Raw genomic sequence first — 27,238 nt, 5'->3', positions numbered from 1 at the left:
AAATTTATTTTTCAAACTATTTTAATTTAATCTAATATAATTTGAATTAAATAGAATTATATTCTATTTAATTTTTAATTTTTTAATTTAAGTAACTCATTCAAATATTCAGTATATATATTCAAATAATATTTTAAATTTTTAATACGTATATTTATATATATTTATTTAAATAATACTCTCAATTTTTTATTAATAATTACATATTTTACTCTAAAATATTTAAAATTTAAATAAATATAATTTAATAAACACAAGTACTACAATTATGTTTGGTAAAACAGCTCTTAAAACTTAAAAAAATTATAATAAACGTGTTTATAACGAAGAATAATTTATTTTTTCAAATTTTTTAAAATTTTATATAATATTTTAAAATAAAAATTCATAATAAATATAAATATAATAAATAAACTCTTTTATTTTTTAACTTTAAAATTTTATATAAGTATCATAAAAATTTATTTTATCCTAAACATCATCATTAAAAATACTAAATTACCTAACTCAAATTTTAGAGACTAATAGTTTAAATATTTACTTGATATATAAAAATGACACTCTAGGTTGGTATATATAGTAGAATTCGGTGCATGTTTTGCATTCTCACAAAAACCGTGGAACTCCTATCACGATTTCTTCCCAAATGCTTCATCAACGTGTGGAACCCTCCATAGTTTACGTGTATTTCAAATCCGTAGGATCCCTTTCACGGTTTATATAGATTTGTAAAAAGTTGCATTTTTGTATCCAAACTGCAAAAATTGTATTTGCGTAATTTTAAAAATCAAATATTTTATTTTCATAAATTGTCCTTAAAATTATTAAGGGTTACTAAGAAAATAATGTTATAGCCAACCCACATATAAAAGTTTCGTAATTATATTAGTTATATAAATAAATTATTTGAAAATCAAATTTACAAAAATATAATTTTGTGAACAAAATATATATTTGTTCTATACTAACTATTTGTAATATAAACCATTACACCGAAATCAGTAAAAAAAATCAAAATAAAAAAGAAGAAAAAAAAGAAGAAAAAACTAGAAGAAGAGAAAAAAATTAGAAACAACAGTCACAATGATGAAATAATTACTATAAAGAAAAAAAAAAGACAAAAATGACGAAGATAATAAAGAGAACTGTGTCAGCTAAGTGACAACAAGCAACAACTATAAGATAGAAGAGGAAGAAAATAAAGATAAAGACCAAGACAGTGATAACGGCAAGAGAAAATGTGCACGATGATTATTACTTTCTAAATCTTGGCAACTCTATACATGGTTTTGAAAATTTTTATTGATTTCTTTAGTTCTAGTATTTGATCTAAGTTTTGTGTTTATCATTTATTTTTAATTTAGTTATATTTGGAACTATTTTGGACTAAAGTTATAATTATGATTGTGTGTATTTGAATGTAATCTGCGATATTCGAATTACATATAAATTCTAAATCGTAGTAGTAGAGTGTAGCAGTTTATATAGAATTGGTTTAGGATACGAATGTAACCTATTTCAAAAAAATTTAATCTCCAAATAATTTATTTATATAAATTACCTTAATTACTCATCCAATAAAGCCACCAATATTTAATTAAGGAATTATAGTTTACCATTTTTATTATACTATAACAACATACATAATATAATAAATAAAAATATTAAATAATTTAATCAATATTTAATTAGTATTTTAATAATTTAATTAACAAAATATTAAATTTGATAAATTATTTAAATTAAGTGAATAAATTATTCGTCACTCACACATACTATTCAAACTCGTATGGTTTCAAATAGTACATTAAGTAGAGTTAAGCTCCAAAATGATTTTTAAAATTGGCGTCATACACTAAAATCGTTTTTGAAATTTTAAGTGTATCAATTACATCTCTCAGATTGACAAAAGTGCATCACGTTAGTCTCTGACACATTTTTCGTTAACGACGTACCGACGTGGTTTGATTATGTGGATTGTTAATGACAAATGTCACTTCATAGTTTGACCACATATAATAATGTTATAATGACGGATTAATCGGTGACACGTGGCATATTGATGTGGATAGTTATGCTACATATCACAATACTATTTGACTAAAGTTTATACCACGTACAATACTATATTGAGAACTGATAGTCTTAGTATAAATGTGGCTATTATTGTATCTCCTTATCTTCTAACAATATCTTTTTTGGGATCATGCTAATCATTAATCTCGATAAGTTAAGTTTTTCTTTCCAAAGATATGTAATTGCATTACTTTGTAAAAAAAGAAATACACTGTCCATTATAGAGACAAAGACAAACAAAAAAAGAGATCTCCCACTTTGATAAATACGAAATACTAACAAAAAAATAAAACTAACAGAAGAGATTGAGAATTCACAAAGAACGGTACTCTATAACTTGAGTCATTCCTTGTTGGAGCTTCCTTGTTGTTTCCACAATTACTGTTGCCGCCATCTTCTCACCTTCAAAGATCTCCAAATCTCTCACATTCCACAACATGCAACACAGAGATGCAAGGAGGGCATAGAAGATTGTCTTCTTCCAATACCTCTACTTGTCGTTTGGCACCAGACTGCAAACTCCATGGTTTCATTTTTCACTATAGCATTCACAAAAAGAGAGGAAAACCAAATCTCAGAAGCGGGACCGCATTGCACCAAAACATGAAGGATTGTTTTATTGCTATTTATGCATCTTGGATACATTGTTGAAGTATCTGAGAATCTTTAGTTGAGCAAATTGAGTATAGGTAATTTTTCATGGGCTGCTCTCCACAGAAAATTTTTTACTTTGAATGGTAACTTTAACCCCCAAATTGATTTTTAGAGTGTTGAATTCATCATTACCGTTGAAAGATGCTCAACTGGCGCATGAGAAAATCATAAGCCACCTAATACTCCAAGACCATATCGTACTGTTTCCTCTTGTTCCATGCCCATTTAAGATTGTTCTCACCATCGTCATTCATGGGAGGGAGAGAATTTGTGAACTGAGCTCATGAAAAAAAACTGCTTCAACTACCTCTTTATTTTCATCTTCCATCCATTGTAAGTAAATCATATACCAAATTGATGTCTGTTACTAGATTGTTGTTATTACTGAGTCTAAAATGGTAGGGTGGGGTAACCATGGGTTCTCCCAGATACGAACATTTGTGTCAGATTCTATACTCCATCTCAAATTCTTTTCTACCACTTTTTTTTCTCTAGTAAACTTTGCCAACCACAGGAAGGTTGGTTTTTTTTTATCTGTCAAAAGGGGATTAGTGTATCTATAATATTTTTCTTTGAGCAACGCGCAAGTAGCGAATTAGGTTTAGTAGTAATTCGCCAAAATTGTTTACCAGCGAGGCTAGGTTTTGGGCTCTGAGATCTTTGAATCCCAATCTGCCTTTCTTTTTGGGTCTGGTCATACAATCCCAACTAATCCAAGTCATCTTTCTCTCCATTTTCTTCTGACTCCACCAAAACTGTCTTAGAATCCTGTGTATTTCTTCCACTAGAGAATATGAAAGCTTGAAACATGAAAGCATATATATTGGATAGCTTTTCCAACAGCTTTGATTAAAACATATCTGTCACTTGCTGATAACAGATTCCTCTTCTAAGCCTGAACTCTTTCCTGAACTTTATCCTTCATTGCACCCCAATGTATCCTTTTTAGATCTCTGAATAATGGTGAAAGGCCTACATATTTATCTTGGGCTCCCACATGTTCTATGTTAAGTAACTCTGCTAGTTGTTGTCTTTTGGCGAGTGGGGTGTTTTGACTAAAAAAACTACTGATTTGTGGAGGTTAACTTTTTGCCCGCTAAGCATCTCATTTTCATTGAGTAGAGATAGGATATTGTTGCATGATTCCTCATTAGCCTTCCCAAATAAGATAGATTCATCAGCAAAGAGAAGATAATTGACTGTTGGAGACCTTATGTGAATCTGAATTTCCTAAATAGACCTGTTTTACTCTATCTTATGTAACATAATAGAAATAGATAAGGTGACAAGGGATTTTCTTACCGGATCCTTGTTAGCTTAAAAAATCATAAGGTTGATCTTCCACAAGAATAGAGTAAGAAATAGTAGTGACTAGTTCTCTGATCCAAAAAATCCATTTTATTCCAAAGCTCATTCTCGATGAACCATAAAAAACTCCACTCAACTCTATTATATGCTTTACCACTACAAGAAAATGGAACATTTGTAACAAAAATTTTGTATCAAATTAAAAATTGTTACAAAAAACCCTTTTTTTTGTATTAATAGTTGCTGATTGTTACAAAAAAAGTATGTTTTGTAACAACATTACAAGTTGTTACAAAATATCCAGATATTTTGTAACAATACATTTTATTTTGTTACAAATGATGGTAGTTTTTGTAACGCGCCGGTGTTTTTGTTACAAAATATTGAAATGTTTTGTAACAAAACATAAAGTAGTTGCAAAAATTTGTAGTATTTTGTAACAAAATAGTTTTTTTGTTTCAAAAAATCAAATGTTTTGTAACAAAATATTTTTTTGTCTGAAAAACTTAAATTAATTTGTAACAAAAAATTAATTTGTCACGAAATTTAATATTGTTTGTAACAAGTTTTATTTTGTGTCACAAAATATGTGTATAATTTATACATTTTTTTTTCAAAATGTTAAAAACTTTAAGAATTAAAAAAATTGTCTTTATATTTTTTTAAAATAATTTTATTTTGTTTCAGAAATAAAATTTTTTTTTATATAATTCTTTTAAAATATATTGTATAGATTATTTTTTACATATTCATTAATTTTTAAATGATGTAAATATTAATTTATATTCCTTTAGAAAATTAGTATATAATTTATAATAATCAGAATTTTAAGATAACTTAAAACTAATTTGTAAAATTTAAATTTTTTTATTAATTTATAAATATAAATAACAAAGAGTTAAAAATATTCCAAGAAAATGTAAAAAACTAAATGCAATGTTAAAAAAACCAAGGGCTAATAGCTAGTGAATGTAAAATGATAAAAAAACCCTAAGGTTCCCCCATTTCCCCACCTCACTCGAAGCCTCACACTCAGTAACTCTCAACCCATGGCGCCGTCAACAAACCCTATCTGCGAGGGAAAAAGGAGCTGCTTGCGGGAGAAAGAGTCACCAGCGTAGCCCCTCGGAGACGTCTCCGGCTGCGTCGTGGTCCTCAAGTCGCTGGTCGAATCTGGTTCGTGGGTGCCACTCCTCACCTCCGTCTCTGTCGGCGTGGCCGTCTTGGCTCCGCTGCCTTCCGCCTTCTCTGCCTCTGCGTCTAGCCTCTTCTGTTTCTGCTACCACCGTATCTGTGGTCGTCTTGGTGGGTGAGTCCTCTGCTGGATGTGCGCTGTTCCTGCCGAAGCTCTGCTCGTGCCGAAGCTCTGATCGTGCGGTCACATCTCCTCGCCGGTGGCCTGCGTCTTCGACGGTGGAACGGCCCCAACCCGTCGCTGAGAACTGAACTTGGATCTGCTTCTGCCATTCTTCAGTCTAGAGGTGATGATTTTTTCTAATATGTAGTTGTTGTAAATTAATTTTGTGGACGTAATTCTTGCTGTTTTATTGTAGGTTTAGAAGAGAAAAATTGATGCTAATTATGTAAAAATAAATGATTTAATATGTTGTTCTGTTTGTTCTTTTTTCTTTCTTGAGGGTTGTATACTAAAGTTGGAAAACCTGAGTTACATAATAAAGCAGAAGAAACCTCTATTAGCACTAAAAAGTTTGTCTTCTAGCTTGATAGTGAAATGATGAATTTTTAAAAAAGGGTCTTCTTCTGGTGTTGTGTTGCAGTCTTCAATTTCTTCTGGTTCAGCCGTGTTTCGTTGGTCTGTTGGCGGTCTGCTCTGCTCGTCTCCTCTGCTGAAGGTAAGTCCAGTTAAAAGTAGTATTGAACCTTGATTCTGCTGATGTTGTGACTGAAAATATTAGTTTTTATATCTGTTTGACTATATTAGTGTTATTAGCTTATGCTTTCTTTTTATTCTGTTCCAATATTTTTTTTATACTTTTGTGTTTGTGAATTGAGTAAAGTAGGTAACTATTTGATCCTTAGTAACATAGAGATATTGTTTAAATTCTGTTAATAATTTTGTGTATTTTACATTGCATTAATCTAGGATAGTTTATGCTGCTCTGCTCATCCGGCGTTGTCCTTTGCCTCTGCTGGTCTGATTCGGTTGTCCTTCTTCTCCTGCTGGTCGGGTCTGGTCCTATTACGTTTCTGCTAAAGGTAACTTCAGTTTATTTGAGTATTGTTAAATATGCTGTTAGTTGATAATCTTAGCTGAAATATTGAACCTTGATTCTGCTGTTATTGTGGTTGAAAATATTGTAAGTTGATTATGTTGATGTTGTTGTGGTTGAAAGTATTGGTGTGTAACATGGTTGATTATTTGATTTTTAGGTTATTTGGAGAGTTGATATGTTTGTTCTATTTTTTGTTTCTGGGTTTTATTATTTTGATTCTATTGTTTGCACTTTTTTTGGTGATTTTGAAAGTGATAGCCGCTGCAATTGCTAAATTATCCATTTTTTGTATAGGATTGTGAATATACTTTATCCACTTTTTGTATAGGAATGGTGATTGCCTTTAAAGTAGTTAAACTTTATGAATTACATCATATTTGCATTTGCTAAGTTCTTCAATCTTTATTCCACTTGTTTAACTTTTTTGAAAACTATAATATATTTTGAATCAACTACCAACTTTTATTGATGTGCTTTCCTTTGTGTAATTGTATATTAAACGATGTTGCTATTTTTTTATTTCATTTTTCTAATTTTATCTCTGTTAACTTTATTGTAGATTGCGTAACATAATGGCTACACGGAGATTGACAAGGGCTGCTGCATCTGGTTATACACCACGAGCACCTGCCACGGCCCCTGCAGCGCGTGCCCCTGCCCCCGCCCCAGCCCCGGCAGCCCCTGCAGCACCTATCCCAGCCCCTGCAGCCCCTGTCCCAGCCCCGGCAGCCCCTACAGCACCTATCCCAGCTCCTGCAGCCCCTACAGCATCTGTCCCAGCCCCGGCAGCCCCAGCCCTGGCAGCCCATGCAGCCCCTGCCCCAGCCCCAGCAGCATCTGTCCCAACCCCGGCAGACACTACTTCAGCACCACCCACTGCCCCTGTTGATAGGCGTATTGGTAAAAGGGGACCTTCACGTGGGATTGCAACAAATAGGGTTATCAAAACAAAGACAAATGAGAAATTGGAATTGCCGATCTCTTTGGAGAACTTAGCTCCTAATGGCATCCATGCTGATCTGTTTGCATCTGAAGTGGGTATCGTTACAAGACAAAATGCTCCTTTGGATGTAGAGAAATGGAGCCAAGTTGGAGATGATGTCAAGCAAAAAATATGCGACATCGTTTTGGTAATAGATATTTATATTTTCTGTTATTCAGTCTATTATAGAAGTTATTTCTGCTAACTAACTTTGACAAATCATTTGTAGGAAAAGTTTGATATAGCTGATACGCAAGTAATGCGCAATATGATTTTAGCTAAGGCTAACATATGTTATCGAAGTTGGCGCTCAAGATTGCGTGAGCACTATGAGTTGTATCAAACTGATGAGGAGCGCCTTCAAAATCCACCAAACAATGTTCTACCGGAGACATGGGAGACTTTGGTGTCCTACTTTGGAAGTCCTTCTTTTCAGGTTTAAAATTTTCATTGTGACAACCATTGAGGTTTTTTTTATGTTGTTTTGCTATTTTAGGTCAATGCAAATTATTATAGCTGACCTCCTTTTGTCTTTTGTGAGTTTGGTCTTCTATAGGAAAAAAGTTTAAGAAACAAAGATAATAGAAAGCATCATGTTGTACCCCATATTGTTGGTCGAAGGACATTTCAAGTTGTTAGACGTGATCGGGTAAATAGTCTTAAAGTTTTAATTTGGTCTTCTATTTTTTGCTATATCATGTTTGCACTTAACTACATGCTATATTTTACACTTCCAAAAAATTTACAGCGCCATCCTAGAACCGGTGTCGAGCCTGACATTCAAGAATTATGGCAAATTACTCATCAAAAGAGTAATGGAGAATGGGTGAATGAAAAAGCTAAACAAATTGATGTAACATTCTTAAGCTTTTCCTCTTTTTGTTGCATGGAAGTTAAATATTATCTCCATTTTCAAATTACAAATTGGATTGTGTAGGATGACATTAGCACTATGCTTGATGACTCCTATGATTTGGAAAATCCTCTCACTCCAAATGAAGCTTTTCTAATTGTGAGAGGTGACAAAAGTGGTACAAGTTATGGCATAAAGGCTTCAAAGTCTAAGTTAAGGATTCAAGCACAACTTCAAGAGGCAATGCAAGACCGTGGGGAGCTAACAAAGGAAATAGATGTGCTCAAAGAAAAATTTGAAGAGCAACGAACACGGCAAGAGGAAGAATTAGCTCAAATGAAAGCTCAATTGGAAGCTCAACAAGCTGTTGTCAACTCTCTCATAGCGCGCTTTGACAATGAAACAAACTAGACCCTAAAGGTACTCCTAAAGTTGCTTATATTTTTAATATATTTTTGTAGATGATTCCTATTTTATATTAGTATACTTTAATTTGTATATGGATCTCTTTATCACATTTTACTTGTGTCATGGTTGAAAAATGACAAATGTCCTATTGATTGCTTTGATAAATTTGGTTGGGTATGGCAGAGACATAAGTTGCATATTGGTTGTGTTTGTTAGAACCGTGAACGGTGGAAATATCCAATTTTTAGGGGAGGTTCTGCCGAATTTTTTATAAACAGTTTGGATAAAACTTAGTGGAAAAATTATAGATAGTGTTATATCTTGTTTCTAACTTTTTGGTTTCGGTTTTTCTTATTTATAGGAGTGCTGAAAGGGTGACCATATGCAACCTAGAGGGCTCAAGAATGTTTTGATGCATAGAGACACTAATCTATGTTAGAACTTTTATGTTTTGGTTGAACTTTTATGTTAGAACTTTTATGTTTTGGTTGAACTAATCCATGTACTCACTAGCTAATGTTATTTTGTTTCAAGACAATTTTAGCTAGAAGGATCTTGTTTGACTTATGTATGTTTTTGCATATTAAATAGATGTAAACTAGCTTATTAAAAGCGTTATTATATTAGTTAATTTAAAAACTAATTTACTAAATTATGCACGTAATTTGTAATAAAAATAAAGTTGTTACAAAATAACTTATTCGCTTTCGTAACTGAAGAAAAAAAAATGTTACCAAATCATGTTACATTTCGTAACAAAGTTTTTTGATAGGAAAAAAATTTACTGTCACGAAAAATACATTCAAGATCAAAATTTGTTACCAGTTTTGTAACAGCTTCTGGTTTTTTGTATCAGAAAAAATTATTACAAAATATGGTATTGAATTGTAACAGTTTCATTTTTCGTTACAAAAGCTTTTTGTAACGGGACTTACTGCAATGGACCCTTTTTTTATTACAAAAAACTTTTGTGTCAAAATATCGACGTTTTGTAACAATATTTTTTGTTACAAATACACCTTTTTCTTGTAGTGTACTCATACCCAATTTAATAGCCATTTCACATTCTAATCCACACCTCTTAGTTTTGAGGTAGTGCATACATTCATGAACTATTAGAATATTGTCAGAAACTAATCTACCCTTTAAAAACGTACTCTGGTTTGGACTTATTAAATTATTCATAAACTCCTGAAGTCTATGTACTAGAATTTTGGAAATAATCTTATAAAAGACTGAGAATAAGCTAATAGGTCTGACTTGTGATATGTCTCTAGCATCTGAGATCTTAGGAATCAAGCAAATCTCTGTATGGTTAAATGCCTTGAGAATTTTACCTCCACCAGAGAAGTTACGAACTGCCTTAAAAACATCACCACCCACAATGTCCCAATAAAATTGGAAAAAACGTGCTGTGAAATCATCCTCACCTAGAGCACTTTGAAGACAAATGCTGAAAGTGAATTTCTTGGTTTCTTCCATAGAGATTGGTCTCATTAGCCTCTAATTCATGAACGCTGTAACCGAAGGACTGAAATCACTGAATATGTCATCAGGTTCTAATGGGTTAGCAAATGAAAATATTTCCTTGAAATAATTTTCAACCACCAGATCAATATTCTGTGAATCTGAAGCCATTTCACCATCGTTTAGAACTAGTCCCCAAATTTTATTTTTCGAAATTCTAGCTTGCAACTTTGGATGAAAGAACTTTGTGTTGCAATCTCCTTCTTTCACCCACTTGCATCTTGATTTTTTTCTTCCAAAACCTTTCTTCTTTTGATAGCTCTTCTTCTAATTTTTTCTCCACCTCTAACATCTTTGACCCACCAAAATAACCCGCTGTCCTCAGCTGTTTCAACCTAAGATTTAGTTCTTCAATTACTTTTTTAGAGTTAAATTTGTTATGCTAGTGCCACTGCACTAGATGGTACCTACAACACTTTAATTTATGTGCCAAAACGTACATAGGTGAGACATTAACTTTCATACTCCCAACTTTTGCTATCAGTGCCCTTATATCCTCCATCTCACACCACCGCTCCTAAAATTTAAATCTTCTTTTGGTAGACCATCTTGGAGGATCCGAATCAAGTAAAAGAGGAGGGTGATTCGAACCATTCAGCGATAATCTTTTTACCACCATATCTACATAAGTCTTTCTCCAAGTCATTCCAGCCATAAAATGATCAAGCCTCTCCCAAATTAACACCTCTCCAGCTCTCCTATTTGACAATGTGGACCATTATCTTATCATCGTAAGATCAACCAATTGATTATCGTTAATGAAACCATTGAAATTTTTAATGGAGGCATCAGACCTCATATTCCCTCCCTCTTTTTCTCCATAATTTGTAATTATATTGAAATCATCCAAGATGATAAAGCTACCTTTAAATTGCTGAAGTCAAGAAAAGAATTTTTTTTAAATTGATAAATTCGAGTTAACTCATTAGTACTCAAGTAAACTCTAACCAACCTCCAACTCACATTCTTAAAAAAGAGGTATAACACAAGGACTTCTCAAAAAGTCACCCATCCTAATACTACTCTCGTACCAAGCACGCTTAACTACAGAGTTCTGATCAAATTCAATGTATTAATACTAGTATTACTCTCCCCAAATGTATACTGACTTGTTAATGTATTTGCCACATTTATCATATTTGTTTATACAAAATATTTGTAAGTCACTTCAATATTTGAATGTTTGACATAGTATATTTTACATATGAATTCTCAAAATAGATATTTCACATATATTTATAGTAGAATCTTACTATTATAATTTAAGTTTAATTTCGATATGTACGGACAAATATTTTAGATAGTTGTATAATTATATTTTTTGAATAATGTTGTAAAATAAATAAGGAAGAGGTAATAAAGTATAAATAAAAAAATACTACTATCAGTATTTACCAATACTATTATACTACTATAAAGATAATATATTAATATCATATTAGTAGTATGTGAAGAGAGAAAGTAAAAAGTGTCTATATTGTAGTGCATATAAGAAAGAGAGAGAGAGAAAGTATTTGCTTTTATTATTGCTGTGTGTATGTTACGTGAGAATTTGCCCTCTATTTATACATACAAAATTCAAACATTCAACCTTTATTAATTCTCAATTTGTATTGAGAAGTTAAGTTTTGAAAAGCTAAGCTGTCCAATTGATAAATGGGCATTCATTCAATTCTTATCACAACACTCCCTTTTGGATGCCCATTTAGGATTATGCCTCGTTAAAACCTTACTAAAGAAAAACCCAATGGGAAAAAACTTTAGTGAAGAAAAAATAGTACAATATCCTTTGTGATGGGGACTGCCTCATTAAAAACCTTGTCAAGAAAAACCCAATGAGAAAAAAATCTGACCAAGGAAAAAAGAGTACAGTCTCCCCCTCTTGTTGATATCATTTAATATCTCGAAATCGGCGCATCCCAATCTGATGTACCAATTTTTCAAAGGAGGATTTTAGAAGTGACTTTGTAAATAAATCTGCCAGATTGTCACTTGAGCAGATCTGTTGGACATCAATTGTCCCTTGATTTTGAAGATTATGAGTGAAGAAGAATTTGGGAGAAATATGTTTTGTTCTATCACCTTTGATGTATCCGCCTTTAAGTTGAGCAAGGCATGCTATATTATCTTCAAACAGGACAGTTGGAGGTATCTTATGATCAATCAGTCCACATGATGATAGAATATATTGGATCAAACTCCTGAGCCAAAAACACTCGCGACTTGCTTCATGTATCGCTAGTATTTCAGCATGATTAGAGGAGGTTGCTGCTATCGTCTATTTTGTGGACCTCCATGATATAGCTGTACCACTATATGTGAACATGTATCCTGTTTGAGATCTCCCTTTGTGTGGATCAGACAAGTATCCAGCATCTGCATAGCCAACTAGTTGTGACTTAGATCCATAGGGATAAAACAATCACATATCAGCCGTTCCATGAAGATATCGAAAGATTTATTTGATTCCACTCTAATGTCTTCTGGTTGGAGAGAAACTATATCTTGCTAGTAAATTCACAGCAAATGATATATCAGGTCGCGTATTATTAGCAAGATACATTAGTGCTCCAATGGCACTAAGATATGGTACTTCAAGACCAAAGGTATCTTCATTTTCTTCTTTAGGACGGAATTGATTCTTTTCCACATCCAAAGATCTTACGATCATTGGTGTACTCAAGGGATGTAACTTATCCATATAAAATCTTTTCAAGATCTTTTCTGTGTATGTTGTTTGATGAATAAAGATTCTATTTTTTGTATGCTTGATCTGTAGGCCGAGACAAAATTTAGTCTTTTCAAGATCCTTCATCTCAAACTCTTCTTTTAGAGTTTTTATAATTGTTGGAATCTCTTCAGGAGTCCCAATGATATTTAAATCATCAACGTATACAGCAATTATAATGAATCCAGATGCAGATTTCTTTATGAAAACACATGGACAAATATCATCATTCTTGAATCTATTTTTGGCCAAATACTCAGTAAGACGATTATACCACATTCGTCCAGATTGCTTCAGACCATATAAATATCTTTGCAATTTGATTGAGTATAATCCTTGCGAATATTCATTAGTCCTTCAGGGACTTTCATATAGATATCCCGATCTAATGAGCCGTATAAATAGGCTGTTACCACATCCATTAAATGCACATGCAGTTTATGATATGCAGATAAACTGACCAAATAACGCAATGTTATCGCATCCACTACAGGGGAATACGTTTCTTCATAATCTATACCGGGCCTTTGTGAAAAACCTTGTGTCACGAGTCGGGCTTTGTAGTGCATAACTTTATTTTTCTCATTTCGTTTTCTCACAAATACCCATTGGTATCCAACAGGTTTTACATCTTCAGGTGTACGGACTACAGGTCCAAAGACTTCACGTTTTGCAAGTGAGTCTAATTCAGCCTTCATGACTTCTTCCAATTTTGGCCAATCATTTCTTTGTCGACATTCTTTGACTGATCTTGGCTCAAGATCCTTACTATCATGCATGATATTTAATGCCACATTATATGCAAATATTTCATTGACAATTGTTTTATTTCGGTCCCATTTTTCTCCTGTAAAGACATAATTTATCGAGATCTCGTTATTTTCACAATTTTCAGGTACCTGAACGTCTTCTGGTGTTAAAACTATATCAGAATTTTGGACAACTGTAGGTGTCTTTACTATATTTTTTTCAACAGGAATAGTATTTACCTCTTTTCTCTTTCGAGGATTTTTGTCTTTGGAACCGACAGGCCTCCTACGCTTCTAGCGTGTATTTGCTTTGGTGGCAATTTGTCCAACTGGGACATCAATTCGAATTGGGACATTTTCCGCTGGTATATAAGATTTGGTTATCCTCTTTGTATCGAAAAATGCATCAGGCAATTCATTTGCTATTCTTTGCAAATGTATAATCTTTTGAACTTCTAGTTCACATTGTCCTGATCGAGGATCTAAATCCATCAAGGATGATGCATTCTAATTAAGTTCCTTTTCAGGAAGCTTATTCTCCCCCCCTAATGTTGGAAATTTTGGTTCATCAAAATGACCATTCGCAAATCGGGCTTTAAATACATCTCCCGTTTGTATCTCAAGATACCTCATTATAGAGGGAGAATCATATCCAACATATATCCCCAATTTTCTTTGGAGTTCCACTTTGGTGCAATTAGGTGGTGCAATGGAAACATATATCGTACACCCGAATATTCTTAAATGGGAAACATTTGGCTGCTGGCCAAAGGCTAATTGAATAGGAGAGAACTGGTGGTAACTCGTTGGCCTTAAATGAATAAGTGCTGCGGCATGTAAAATAGCATGCCCCAAACCGAGGTTGGGAGATTTGTTCTCATAAGTAAGGGTCTAGCAATTAATTGGAGGCGTTTAATAAGTGATTCTGCTAACCCATTTTGTGTGTGAACATGAGCTACTGGATGTTCAACACTTATTCCATTAGCCATACAATAGGCATCAAAAGTTTGGGAAGTAAATTCACCAGCATTATCAAGACGAATTGCTTTGATTGGATTTTCTGGAAATTGTACTTTTAATCGAATAATTTGAGTCAGTAATCTTGTAAACGCCAGGTTGCGAGAAGACAATAAGCACACATGTGACCATCTCGAAGATGCGTCTATTAGGACCATAAAATATCTAAAAGATCCATATGGTGGATGAATAGGTCCACATATATCACCTTGAATCCTTTCTAGGAATTCAGGGGACTCAAATCCAATCTTTATTGGTGATGGCCTTAAAATTAACTTCCCTTGAGAACATGCAGCACAACAAAATTCACTAGATTTAAAAATTTTCTGGTTCTTTAGTGAATGTCCATGGAAGTTTTCAATAATTCTCCGCATCATGGTTGTTCCCGGATGACCAATCGGTCGTGCCAAGTTATGAACTCATTTGGACTAGTAAACTTCTGGTTTACAATGGCATGTGATTCAATTGCACTAATCTTAGTATAATATAACTCAGATGAAAGTGAGGGTAATTTTTCTAATATAACTTTCTTATTTGAATCATGAGTTGTGCTACATAAATACTCATGATTTCCCTCATTCATAGTCTCAATATGATATCCATTTCGGCGAATATCTTTAAAACTTAACAAGTTTCTTAAAGACTTGGTAGACAATAATGCATTATTTATTATGAATTTTGTTCCTCTGGGAAACAAAATTATAGCTCTTAGGAGCCTTCAATCACATTGCTTGAGCCAATAATAGTATTAATATATTCTTCTTTTGGCACAAGATGGGTAAAATATATATCACTTTTGAGAATGGTGTGCGAACTTGCACTATCCGCAAGGCATACATCTTCATTATATATCCTTGCCATTTTCTTCAAAGACAAATAATAATAATAAAATAAATAAAAATATATGTACAGTAAAATTATATTCTTAATTGAAATTGTTTTTCTAAGAAGTACTGTACATAGTATCATATACTAAAAATTTTATTATTATTAGCACATTCAGTCATTTTGAAATTCAAATGCATAAAACTTAACTAAGAAATTTCTTACATTATTTATTAACATGAATACTTAACAAATACACATATTAAATTATTTCATCATTGATCAAATGGTCAATATTTCCTTTAGGATCCTCAAAGAAATTAGATACATTATAATGAGTGGTGAAATTTTCAGCATCATTTGAAACAAAATTTGTTTCCTTTCCTTTATCATCCTTTTTCAAAGATACTTGATAAAGATAGACTAGGTGCCTTGGTGTACGACATGTACGCGACCAATGGCCCTTTCCACTACAACGGAAACACTTATCCTCTATTGATTTATTTTGCCCAATATTTCTTTCTTTATCCCACTTCTGGTGAGATCCTCTCTTTTGAACATAATTTTTTTTTCTTCCATAATTTTTTTTGTTGCCAAAACCTTGCCATTTACCTCTTCTAGGGTAATGATTTGCCACATTTACTTCAGGAAATGGGGCTGCGCCAGCTGGGCGCGCTTCGTGTTTTTTTAAAAGCAACTCATTGTTGCGTTCAGCAACAAGAAGGCAAGAAATTAACTCAGAATATTTTTTAAATCTTTTTTCTCGATACTGCTGCTGTAGGAGCACATTCGAGGCATGGAAGGTCGAAAAAATTTTCTCTAACATATCATTATCAGATATCTTTTTCCCACATAATTTCATTCGTGAGGTGATTCGAAACATTGTAGAATTATATTCATTTATGGATTTAAAATCCTGCAGGCGCAAGTGCGTCCATTCATACCAGGCTTAAGGAAGTATCACCATTTTTTTATGATTATACCTTTCTTCAAGGTCTTTCCAAAGATCTGCAAGATCTTTTAATGTGAGATATTCATTTTTCAATCTTTCGTCAAGATGACGACGAAGAAAAATCATGACTTTGGCTTTATCCTTTTGGGATGCATTATTTTCACCCTTAATAGTATCTCCAAGATCCATTGAGTCAAGATGGATTTTAGCATCTAGTATCTATGATAAATAGTTGTTTTCAAATATATCAAGAGCATTGAATTCAAGATGAGAGAGTTTCGACATAATGAAAATTTGTTACCCGAGTCTTCTTAAAAATTTGATTAGAGTCTCGTGCTGATAACGTGTTCTAAAATAAATAAAGAAGAGGTAATAAAGTATAAATAGAAAAACAATACTATCAGTATTTACCAATACTATTATACTACTATAAAGATAATATATTAATATTATATTAGTAGTATGTGAAGAAAGAAAGTAAAAAGTGCTCTATATTGTAGTGCATATAAGAAAGAGAGAGAGAGAAAGTATTTACTTTTATTATTGCTGTGTGTATGTTACAAGCTTTGAAAACCTCAGCTGCCCAATTAATAAATGGCATTCATTCCATTCTTATCACAACAAATAATTATATTGTCAATCTAAAAATAGTTATTTTTATTTATTTTTTTATTATTATTTTTTTTAACCAAAGATATGAGACTCGAACCCGCAACCTCTTAATTGAGTATGGGAAGACTATGCCATTTGAGCTATAACTCATTGGCAAATAGTTATTTTTATTACTATAATGTTTTTCTCTAAAACATATTCACTCTTCACAATTTATCCTTCATACTAATAAATATTATCATTTTAGATTAATATTTGACCAATAATAATTTATATTTATATTTAAAAAAATTTATACACATAAAACATATAATTTATATCAATATTTACTAAGATTTCTATACATAAATTAATATAATTTATATCTATATATATAAAAATTTATATATATAAATTAATAAATTTATTTATTAAAAATAATTTAGTATTTATATTCATCGATTAACGGCTAAATTAGAATCAAGACTTTCGCAGTGTTTATTCCCTTCCCTTGTTCGATTCTCTCTCTTTTCCCCTAAACAATTCGAAATGTTAATTTCCCTTCGAATTTCACTCTTATCTCTACTCTTATTCTCGTCGCTCCTCTTCCTTTCTTCACCGATTCTCGCCAAATCCCGTTACCCAGTTTCCGTACGCACCTTCTCCCCTCTAAATGCTTCAATTTGAATACCCTTTTTATCCTATTTATTGCTTATTTTAAATTTTATTTGTGATTTCATATGTATATGTATATGCAGGATGCTGAAGTGAGGCAGAAGAAGCTTCAGTGCTATACTGATATTGACAGGTTGGTGTTCACTTCGTCTTCTTTAATCAAATTTATAAAAATATTACCAAAATAGAAAATATTTAGTTGTCAAGTAAAAGTGGAAGGTGATATTTTGGTAGCTGTTGTATATTAATTCATATGCTATTGTAATGAAGCACAGTTGCTTCGAATTTTAGTGCTATTCTGAGATTAACATGTGCAATTTGGTTTCTCCATTTTAGGGTAAGGGTTTCCTTTTTTACATTAGGACTAGTAATTATGTTTCATACTCACTGCTTACTTGGTCATTTGAAAGAATGAATTTGATTGGATGACAATATAAGTGTATTCCAAGTAAACTCTTTTTTTTTTTAAATTATTTTCTTGAATATTTAATTGGGTTTTGTAGAATATTTGTGGAGTTTTGCTGACTATTGTTGATTTGCATTTGGTACTTGGTGACTGCCATGTTTGGTGTTAGCCATTTTTCTTTGTTTTCTTGGATATTTGTTTTGGATTTGAGAATATATTTGATATTTGGCAACTGTTGATTCACATTTGTGGTTTTCATTTTATTTTGTGATAGTGGGATATGGGGCTGGCAATGCAAATCATCTAACATAGCAAGGGAGAATTGTGCCTTGCGATGCCTTTCGCCGTCTTGTTATGAGCTTATATACGAGAGTGACCCGGTGAGGCGAAATTCTGCATGATAACCTTTTTGAGTTTCTGATAGTATCGAGATTCATGCTTGTTCTTACGTTTTGGAGATTCTTTCTATTGTGTTTTTATGTGTAGCTTGAAGAGGGAGAAAAGGACTTCATTCGAGGCCAAGAGTACAAATACTGTATGCATAGGTATGCTCAGATTCTACAACCTGATGCTGATTATATTTATTTATTTATCTATTTTTAATTTTTTAATGAGTTAGCAAAAGAGTTGTTCTGCAATGTATGGAGCCATGGCATTATGCTTGTGGGGTCTTAGACTTTTAAATTTTATGTTTAGTTACTGTTTTATTCCTTTCCATAAAATGAACATTCTGCTTTCACATTATAAATTTTTAAGACAAAGATGCAGAAAATTAAACAGAGAATACTAGTTTATTATAAACAGTTTTTTGATTGGATGTAAGTCCTTTTAGGTTTGGTGATTAGCCAACATTAAAAATATTTGATATGGCTGACATACGGATGTAAAAATTGAGTGACAAATTAGTTTTGTTGGTTTTTTTTTCATAAAAGCAGCTCATATACTTTTCTTTAGGGATTATGTATTTGACCATAGTGATTGAAATAGAAAAAGCCACTTTTTCATAAGAAAAGCCACCTTATCATTCCAGAGGGAGTTATAGTTGCTAGGGAAGGCCAGATTCATAACTGATTAGAGAAATTTGAATGGTCTGTTGGAGTTTTGACCTATAGTGGGAGGTATCATTCCTTGATGCTACTTGTACATCTTTACAGGGTCTAGTTGTTACTATTCTAAGTCTTGTACCTGTTCTCCTTTTCATGGTGTATCAAAAGAAGCCGAGAACTTTAGATTTTGAACCTTTTACGTGTATACTTCTATTTTTAAAAGCTTTTCTTTTATAAGTAGATCCTTGCTTCCTTTTTTAAGTGCATGACGTATTGTCTTTCTTCCTTATTTCGTTGATGCTCACTATGAAGGAAATACTGATAATCAGATATGTTGTGAATAATCTGTCCCTGTATTGTATACCAATATTTTATCCCTGTATTTACACTTCTGACTGCAAGTGCATAATGCATTGGAAGGTTTTATATTTTAGCAGTATGGGTTCTAGTCACATACTACCGAGGAAAAGAGTATAATCTTTTGGTTGTTCACTTTGAAAACTAATGGTTCTCTATTTAGTATTTATTATCATGTGTCTCTTATGCTATAGTATTTCTCAGAAGGAAATGCATTGAAGAGTAGAATGCAGAAAATGTGACCTCTCTCTCAAATCTTAGATTCTTAGTATAACTCCATCAAAATCTTAGATTTATGGTTTTGCTCCCCGGAAAAAAAACACTCTAAAGTGAGAAAAATAGTAAAGTGATAAAAGTAAGAGATTAATTACTATTGAATTTGTAACTTTAATGATATATGAGTTTTACTATCTTAATTTAAGAGTGATTAAACATTTATTTTCTCATTTTACCAACTTTCTCACTTTAGAGATGGGTAGGAAAAAGATAAATAAGATTGAGAGATTTGCTTATTAAACTCATATCTATATACTTAATACTTTAGAACCAAAAACTTATTAAACTCACTTTTATTTATTTAAGTTGGTGATTTGCTTTGTAGCTACATGGCATGTATAGAGCAAGCTTTTGTCCTAATATTTTTCCCTATATCGCAGGTTGTCCTTGGGAGAGAGCCTTGAGGGTGTCAAGGGTGCATTTGATCACTAGCCATTGTATTAATTCTGAATTGAAGGCACAAGCTACGTACGGCTTATGGCAAATTGGCGAATTCACATTAAGAAAAGAACTTTATATCATATGCTATTAGGAAGAATGTCATGGAGCCTTGAGAAACTTTCTGTAATTATATTATAAAAAAGGGAAAAGGTGCAAATGCGTATTGTCATAGTTTCGGCTTATTAGTTTGTATGAAAAAAGTGTTTATTGTGAAGAATGAAAGTATATAATTATAAACTCTGGATTATTATAAATTATTGCTATGTAATTTAGTTTTATTACCATAAAACTAATATACCGTTGCTAATATTTTACAAAATAAAATTCATGTAATAAATAATATTATATGAAATTGTTTATCAACGCATTTATATTGTTTTACATCAATAATTTATAAACGTGCAAAACAGGTAATTGAGTGAGTGAAAAAATAATGGTGTGTGTATGGAAAATTGAGTAAAAAATAAATATGATTAATGTTCAAATATTTGAAAGACTAATTAACAGAGTGTAAAATTTAGAAATCATTTAGACTAGTGGTTCAAATAAGATCAACTTGTTCTTTCTATTTAGAAATCATTTAAATTTGTTTTTATATTTGAGTTAATATTAATGAATCACTTAATTAATTTTATTAAAAATATTATTTCCTAAAATTTTTCTGTAATTTTTACATTGTTAATTAGTCAAACTGATGAAAAGATTAACTTGATCTACAATTTAAAATTACATGATTAATTCTAAAAGGTGAAAAGATTCGTACCTAGTTATTTTTATCTGAATTTGATAGTTAAAAATTGTTTGATAACAATTTAATTAAATATATTAAATCATCTAAACAGTTAACTGTTAAATCAATTATTAATTTTACATGAAGATAACTACATGTGACAAAAATAATCTCAAAAAGATGCTAACGACAAATAATCTCTGAAAAATCTAAAAATACAAAAAAAAATCTAGATATTAAATATATAGTCTAAAATAACTTTAGAGATTAGATTTTGATACAATCTTTTGTAAATATTATTAAAAAATAAAATCTTTTTATTTTAAAAATTTAATTATTTTATGTCTAGGTGATTTTGTTTAAAAACTTTTTTTTATTGTAAATGACAAATTTTTTTAAAAAATAAAAAAATTAAAGATCAAATTTCACTTCAAAATTTTTTAGATACTTTTTAAATATTTATTTAAATATTGCCACAATATTTCAAATCAAATAAATAAATTATTTAAAAAATACAAATTAATTTTTTTACCTAAAAAAATATAATATTTATTAGAATAATTACCCAATTCAGTCCCCAAGGATTTTAAAAGCGGACATTTTAGTCTCTAAGAAAAATTAATACACAGATCAATCTCTTTCTCCATCAGACATATCAGTTCCCAGTCTATTTTCCGGCGTGACTCATTAATAAAGATTGCTGACTTGGCACGTTAAGTCATGCACGTGGCCGTTAACTGTCTACGTGTGCGAGTAGGACAAAACAGTCCCTGGGCTTGTTAATAAAAACGTCGCCGTATCCAAAATACTTCTCCTTTCTCGTTCTTCATCATTGAAGGTCTCATAAAACCCTAGTTCTTCATTTGTAGGAATCGACACATCCAGGTTCAGTTTCGATGATGCCAAGTAGAGGAAGTTCGTCTTTTTCAAATTGCCGTGGAGAGAAACACAGTTTCTCCAGTGGTAGTGATCTCGTACAATGGTGATGTGAGAAGCCTGAAAAACGTTGAAATCAGGAAGGAACAACACTCAAAATACTTATGCAGTTTGTATGCAATAATTTTTATTTCAAAAACTCATGAAAATTCGAGCAGATTATTTTTTAGATTCCCACTATATAAGGTAAACAATTATTGACATTCTAATTAGTTAAAATAAAAAAATTTGTGTTGAATAATAATGTTTGTGAAATAGGCAAAAAAAATTTTGCATAAGCTGGCTAGATTTTTTATATCCGCTTTAATGATGATGTTGTGGAGGTCATGTCTAGTGCGAAATTGGTTGCAAATGTGCCACCCATTTGTGACACTGAAGATGCTAGTTTGGGATAAAAACTAATAGAATTACAGAGTAAAATTAATATGTTAGAGATTCATCAAGATGTGATTCTAAAGATTAATTCCAAGAGTAGAGATTTTAATGTAGTATCTATTTTTATGGCTTTAGCATTGTTAGTTTTGGCCATGACAGGAGTTATTATTACCTTGTAAGAGATTTAAAGTTGGATGTATGTGTAAGCTTGCTTTTAGTTTAATATTTGAATGCTATTTCGATGAAGTTGCAAAAATATTTGTAATGATTTTTTGGATTAAATGGTAGTAAGTTAAAGCAAGTTTTTGTAATATGTATGCTTATTAAAAAAATTTTCATTGCATTATTAATCAAAGCGTAAGCACCTAATGATTTCTCACCTAATGCTATTTACAAGTGAAGTTGATACAAATTATAAAGATAGTCACAAATAAATGGAACAACATAACACACTATTATTTTTAGAGGGCTGCTACACATACAAGTCTTATAAGAATAATAATTTTAGAGAGAGTTTGATGTCAAAAAACTATGGAAATCGAGAATAACGAAGAAAGCAGAGAGAAAAGCACGTAAATGAAGAAGGAGAAAGAGAATGCAAGAAACGAAAGAAAAGAAGAAGAAGAAGAGGAAGAGGAAGAAGAACGTGCAGCAAGAAGAAGAAGAAGGTGCAGTAAAAACGTGCAATACGGTTCGAAGCGCGTTAATATAAATGACTTGTAAAGACTTATATAAAAAAACACTTGTATGTGGAGAATTTCTCTATTCAAAATATATTATTATGATTAGTCTTTAATGTGATAGTATATATGAAAATCAAATTATAAAAAGTCTTATTGATGTTACAACTTAATAGTTAGGGATATAATGTGATAAGTTAAGTAACAAAAGAGTAAGATAAAAAATCAAAATGTAAAGAAGTTATATAAATGAAGTCAAATTAAAAAATTTTTGGCTAGTTATGACTGAATTATTTTGGTTCTCAAATTTTTTTGCATTAAAAATAAGAGAAATTCTCCACATACAAGCATTTTAATATTACTAATGTTAATTGATTTTTCTTTGTAACCACTAATTTATTGTTTCTTTATTGTTTCACTGCACCTGCATAATATTAGAGGTTAGAATAATTTAAATTTTAATTGTATTAATTTATTTCTTTTGTAATCACTAATTTATTGTCTCACTTACGTAATATTTGTTTCATATTTTTTAAAGTGGAATAATAATTTATTCTAGTTTTTTAACACAAATGTTTTCAAAATTTATCATAATTAGATTTAAAAAAATATTAAATACTTAAATTAATTTATTTAATTGACAAATTTACTTATAACATCCATAAGTTCATACACATAACATCCATAATTTCATATTAATAATATCAATAATTTCATACTCATAATATTCATAATTTTATAGATATGATGTCCATGATTAATAAATTTTTACAATTAATATTACCAAATTTTAAACTATGTGTCTTATTATATTTTTCAAATTATTATCTCATATGTGCACTGAGTCATAATTTTAATTATTTTAATATTTTTTATTTAATATTCATATATATGCTTATTTATTGATTTTAATATAATGAGTTAATAATTATTTTTAAAAATTTATTTTTAAATTTTTGTTTATATTTTATTTTCTATTTTTTATTTTCTAATAGTCTATATATAAAATATGAGTTGTATAGTAGAAGACTAAAAATTGTTAAAATTTTTTAATTTAACATCCATAATTTTATATGTATAATAACATCTATAATTTTAAACATATAATATTTATTATTAATGAATTGGTGTTAATTTATTATTTATTATTTTATTTTGTAGGTTAAAAACTAATAATTTTAGACGTTTTTAATAAATAGAGACTAATCAAATATGAGATGTTTTTATTTTTTATAAAATATTTTAATGTGATTTGAGATTTTTTTAGGATTAAAAATATAAAAATTTAAAATTTTTATTTGAAAAAAATTGTAGAATTATGAATGTAATAATAATGAAAGAGTATTTTTTTGAGATTTAATTCACATTAAACTTAGAATTAACTTTTAGTGTAATTAAATGAGAAAAGATAGTTATAGAAAGATAGTTAGACCATCTCCAGTAGGGAACTCATCCCAGTTCCTGTTTATGGCCCACCTGTCATAAAAAGTAACTCCACATCAGCTTTTGCGTCATAAACAATAAATAGGAACTCAAAGCATCTCTCTCTTCTCCATTAGGAGGAACTAACTTTAGTCCCTATTGTGGTCCCACTTAATTAATTAATTAAAATACTTAAAATTAATATAATTAATTTTTTTCAATAATATTATTTAAATTTATAAATTTAAAAATAATTCATTATTAAAAGATATTAATATTAAATAAATTCATATATAATAATAATACACAATATATAATTCGAGATTATACTAATTTATAGTTTTGTGTTTACAACTGCTAATTTTAATAATATCATTAGCATTTTAAATTTTAAAAATAAAAATAACCAACTCAACTAAAAATTATTTTATAAGGTATAAAAATTAAATTTATTTTTTAATGTAAGTAAATTTAATTAATTATAATTTAATATAATAATATAAATAATATTCAATATTAATTATAATATAAATAATTAATTAAATAAAAACTTAATTATTTAATCTAATTAATTATTTAATTAATTATTATTTAAATAATTAATATAAATTATTAATTAAATAAAAATATAATTTTTATTATAATTATTACTAATTTAATTATTATTTAATTATTTAATTATTTCAGATTTTATATTATTATTTTTTTTATAATAACTTGCCAAATGGCAAGTTGTGAACTCACCATTAGAGGTGCTCTTATTAATGCAAATATTATTGATCATGTATTTTTATTTATTGTCTATAATATTTTGACTACCTAACATTACTCTTCCAATACTAATAAATAAACCATTGTAGAGTATATATTTTAGAACATCTTTATTTATTAGTTTGTGTATCTCCATTAACATCTTCACTAGCATCACCTTCTTCAGTAGTTTTGTTTTCCACATTCACATTTTCCTCAGTCTCGTTCAGTTCATTTTTATCCTTCCCATTTGCATCCTCCATATTTCCTTTTTTTTTTTTTTTTTTTGTATTCTTTGATATTTTTTGTTTCTTAATCCTCACAATATAAGTTCACAGTCACACCTAACTCTTCTTTTTGGTCATTTTTTATGTATCTTATTTTTCTCCCTTTATATATGATGACATGGTTCTTCAAAATATTCTTGAACGTTTCAATAGTTGAAAATTCTATCCCAATTTAAAATAAATTTTACCAAATCCAGCCCTCTCATTGAACTCTAAAAATTTATATCTCTCAAGTTTTTACCATCACTAAACCCTAACCATTCAACAAAAATAATGAATTAATAAAGTAATGTATCATTTTATTCTATAAATTAGTCTAATGAAAATTATGTACTCACCTGCTATAATGTGATTATTCAATAAAAATCTCGTTGCTATCGTGGTATTTATTGTAGTGCTTTGTGCGATTCAAAGACAACGGAAATAATTGACGGCCGTGATGATGATGAACAGAATTCTAACGTTGACGGTGATGTGGGAGATGAGATTACATGGGCATAAGGTTTCTATGTAAAATGGAGAGTGAATGATGAGATTTGATATCTTTTTGAGAGGATGAAGATATATAAAGGGAAATATGTAAAAATGAAACACAGCGTTCCACTCTATTTTGAATATGGCGATGTTTTTATTAACAAGTTTAGGAACTATTTTGTCATTCTCGCACATGTGGACATTTAACAGCCACATGTACAAGTTAACGTGTCAAGTCAATAATTTTCATTGATGAGTTATACCGAAAAATAGACTAAGACTGATATCTAATGAAAAAAATAATAAAAATTAATTTGTGTATAAAAGAGTAATACCCCAAATAGGTCCCCAAAAAATTCAGCGGTCGGATAGATTTGTCCCAACAAAATTTAACTAAAATTTTGACTCTGGCGTTTTTAATTATACACCAGATACGTCCCCATGGCAGTTTGACCCAGTCAGGACATCCTACGTGGAGATTAACGGGCTGACGTGTCAGGTTAACTGTCACGTGTCACCTCTAGGACAATTTGGTCCCCATCCAAGCTGGACAAAACGACGTCGTATTGGATCATGAGGCGAACGTCGTGGAGGACAAATTCGTCCCCACCATGGAAGGCAGAGTTGCGAAACAGCAATGTTTTAAATAGGGGACCTATCTGCCTGTTCGATAGGACCTATCTGTTCGATGATTATGCTTCTATAGGGACCTATTTGTCTGATAACCTAATGTTTGGGGACCTATCTGACCTATTCATTGTTTTTACTATAGCATTCACAAAAGGAGAGGAAGACTAAATCTTAGGAGCGGGACCGCATTGCACCAAAGCATAAAAGATTGTTTCATTGTTATTTATGCATCTTGGATACATTGTTGAAGTATCTGAGAATCTTTGGTTTGATCAAATTGAGTATAGATAATTATAATAGTAAAATTTTACTACTGGACCTATAGGACCTATCTGACCTATAGGGACCTATTTGAAGGTAATGTCACCAATTATAGATCAGATATGTCCCCAAACATCAGGTTATCAGATAAATAGGTCCCTATAGAAGCATAATCATTGGGCAGATAGGTCCCTCGAACAAGCAGATAGGTCCCCCATTTAAAATGTCGCCGTTTTGCAACGCTGCCTTCCATGGTGGGGACGAATTTGTCCTCCACAAAACGATGCCATTCGCCTCATGATCCAATACGACGTCGTTTTATCCAACTTGGATGAAGACCAAATTGTCCTGGAGGTGACACGTGGCAGTTAACTTAACATGTCAGTTTGTTAACCTCCACGTAGGACATTTTGACCAGGTCAAACTAACATAGGGACGTATTTGGTGTATAACTAAAAACGTCAGGATCACAATTTTAGTTAAATTTTGTTAGATACAAATCTGTCCTACCATAAATTCTTTGGAGACCTACTTGGAGTATTACTCTTATTTTTTTTTTAAGAACTACTTTTGCTACCAATTAGTAGT

General features: G+C 30.8%; 1 protein-coding gene across 1 annotated transcript; it reads left to right on the top strand.

Moving 5' to 3' along the window:
- The first annotated feature begins 17,349 nt into the window (after positions 1-17,349).
- Positions 17,350-20,359, top strand: LOC112779349 (uncharacterized). The gene is made up of 5 exons (XM_025823593.2): positions 17,350-17,555; positions 17,663-17,712; positions 18,260-18,365; positions 18,472-18,530; positions 20,045-20,359. The coding sequence occupies exons 1-5, from the start codon at positions 17,454-17,456 to the stop codon at positions 20,094-20,096; spliced, it is 369 nt and encodes a 122-aa protein (XP_025679378.1). The 5' UTR covers positions 17,350-17,453; the 3' UTR covers positions 20,097-20,359.
- The last annotated feature ends 6,879 nt before the right edge of the window (positions 20,360-27,238 follow it).

Source organism: Arachis hypogaea, chromosome 19, assembly GCF_003086295.3.
Source record: "Arachis hypogaea cultivar Tifrunner chromosome 19, arahy.Tifrunner.gnm2.J5K5, whole genome shotgun sequence".
NCBI classification, from domain to species: domain Eukaryota; kingdom Viridiplantae; phylum Streptophyta; class Magnoliopsida; order Fabales; family Fabaceae; genus Arachis; species Arachis hypogaea.
Note: the sequence above shows the minus strand (reverse complement) of the source record. Positions and strands in the feature narration are given on the sequence as shown.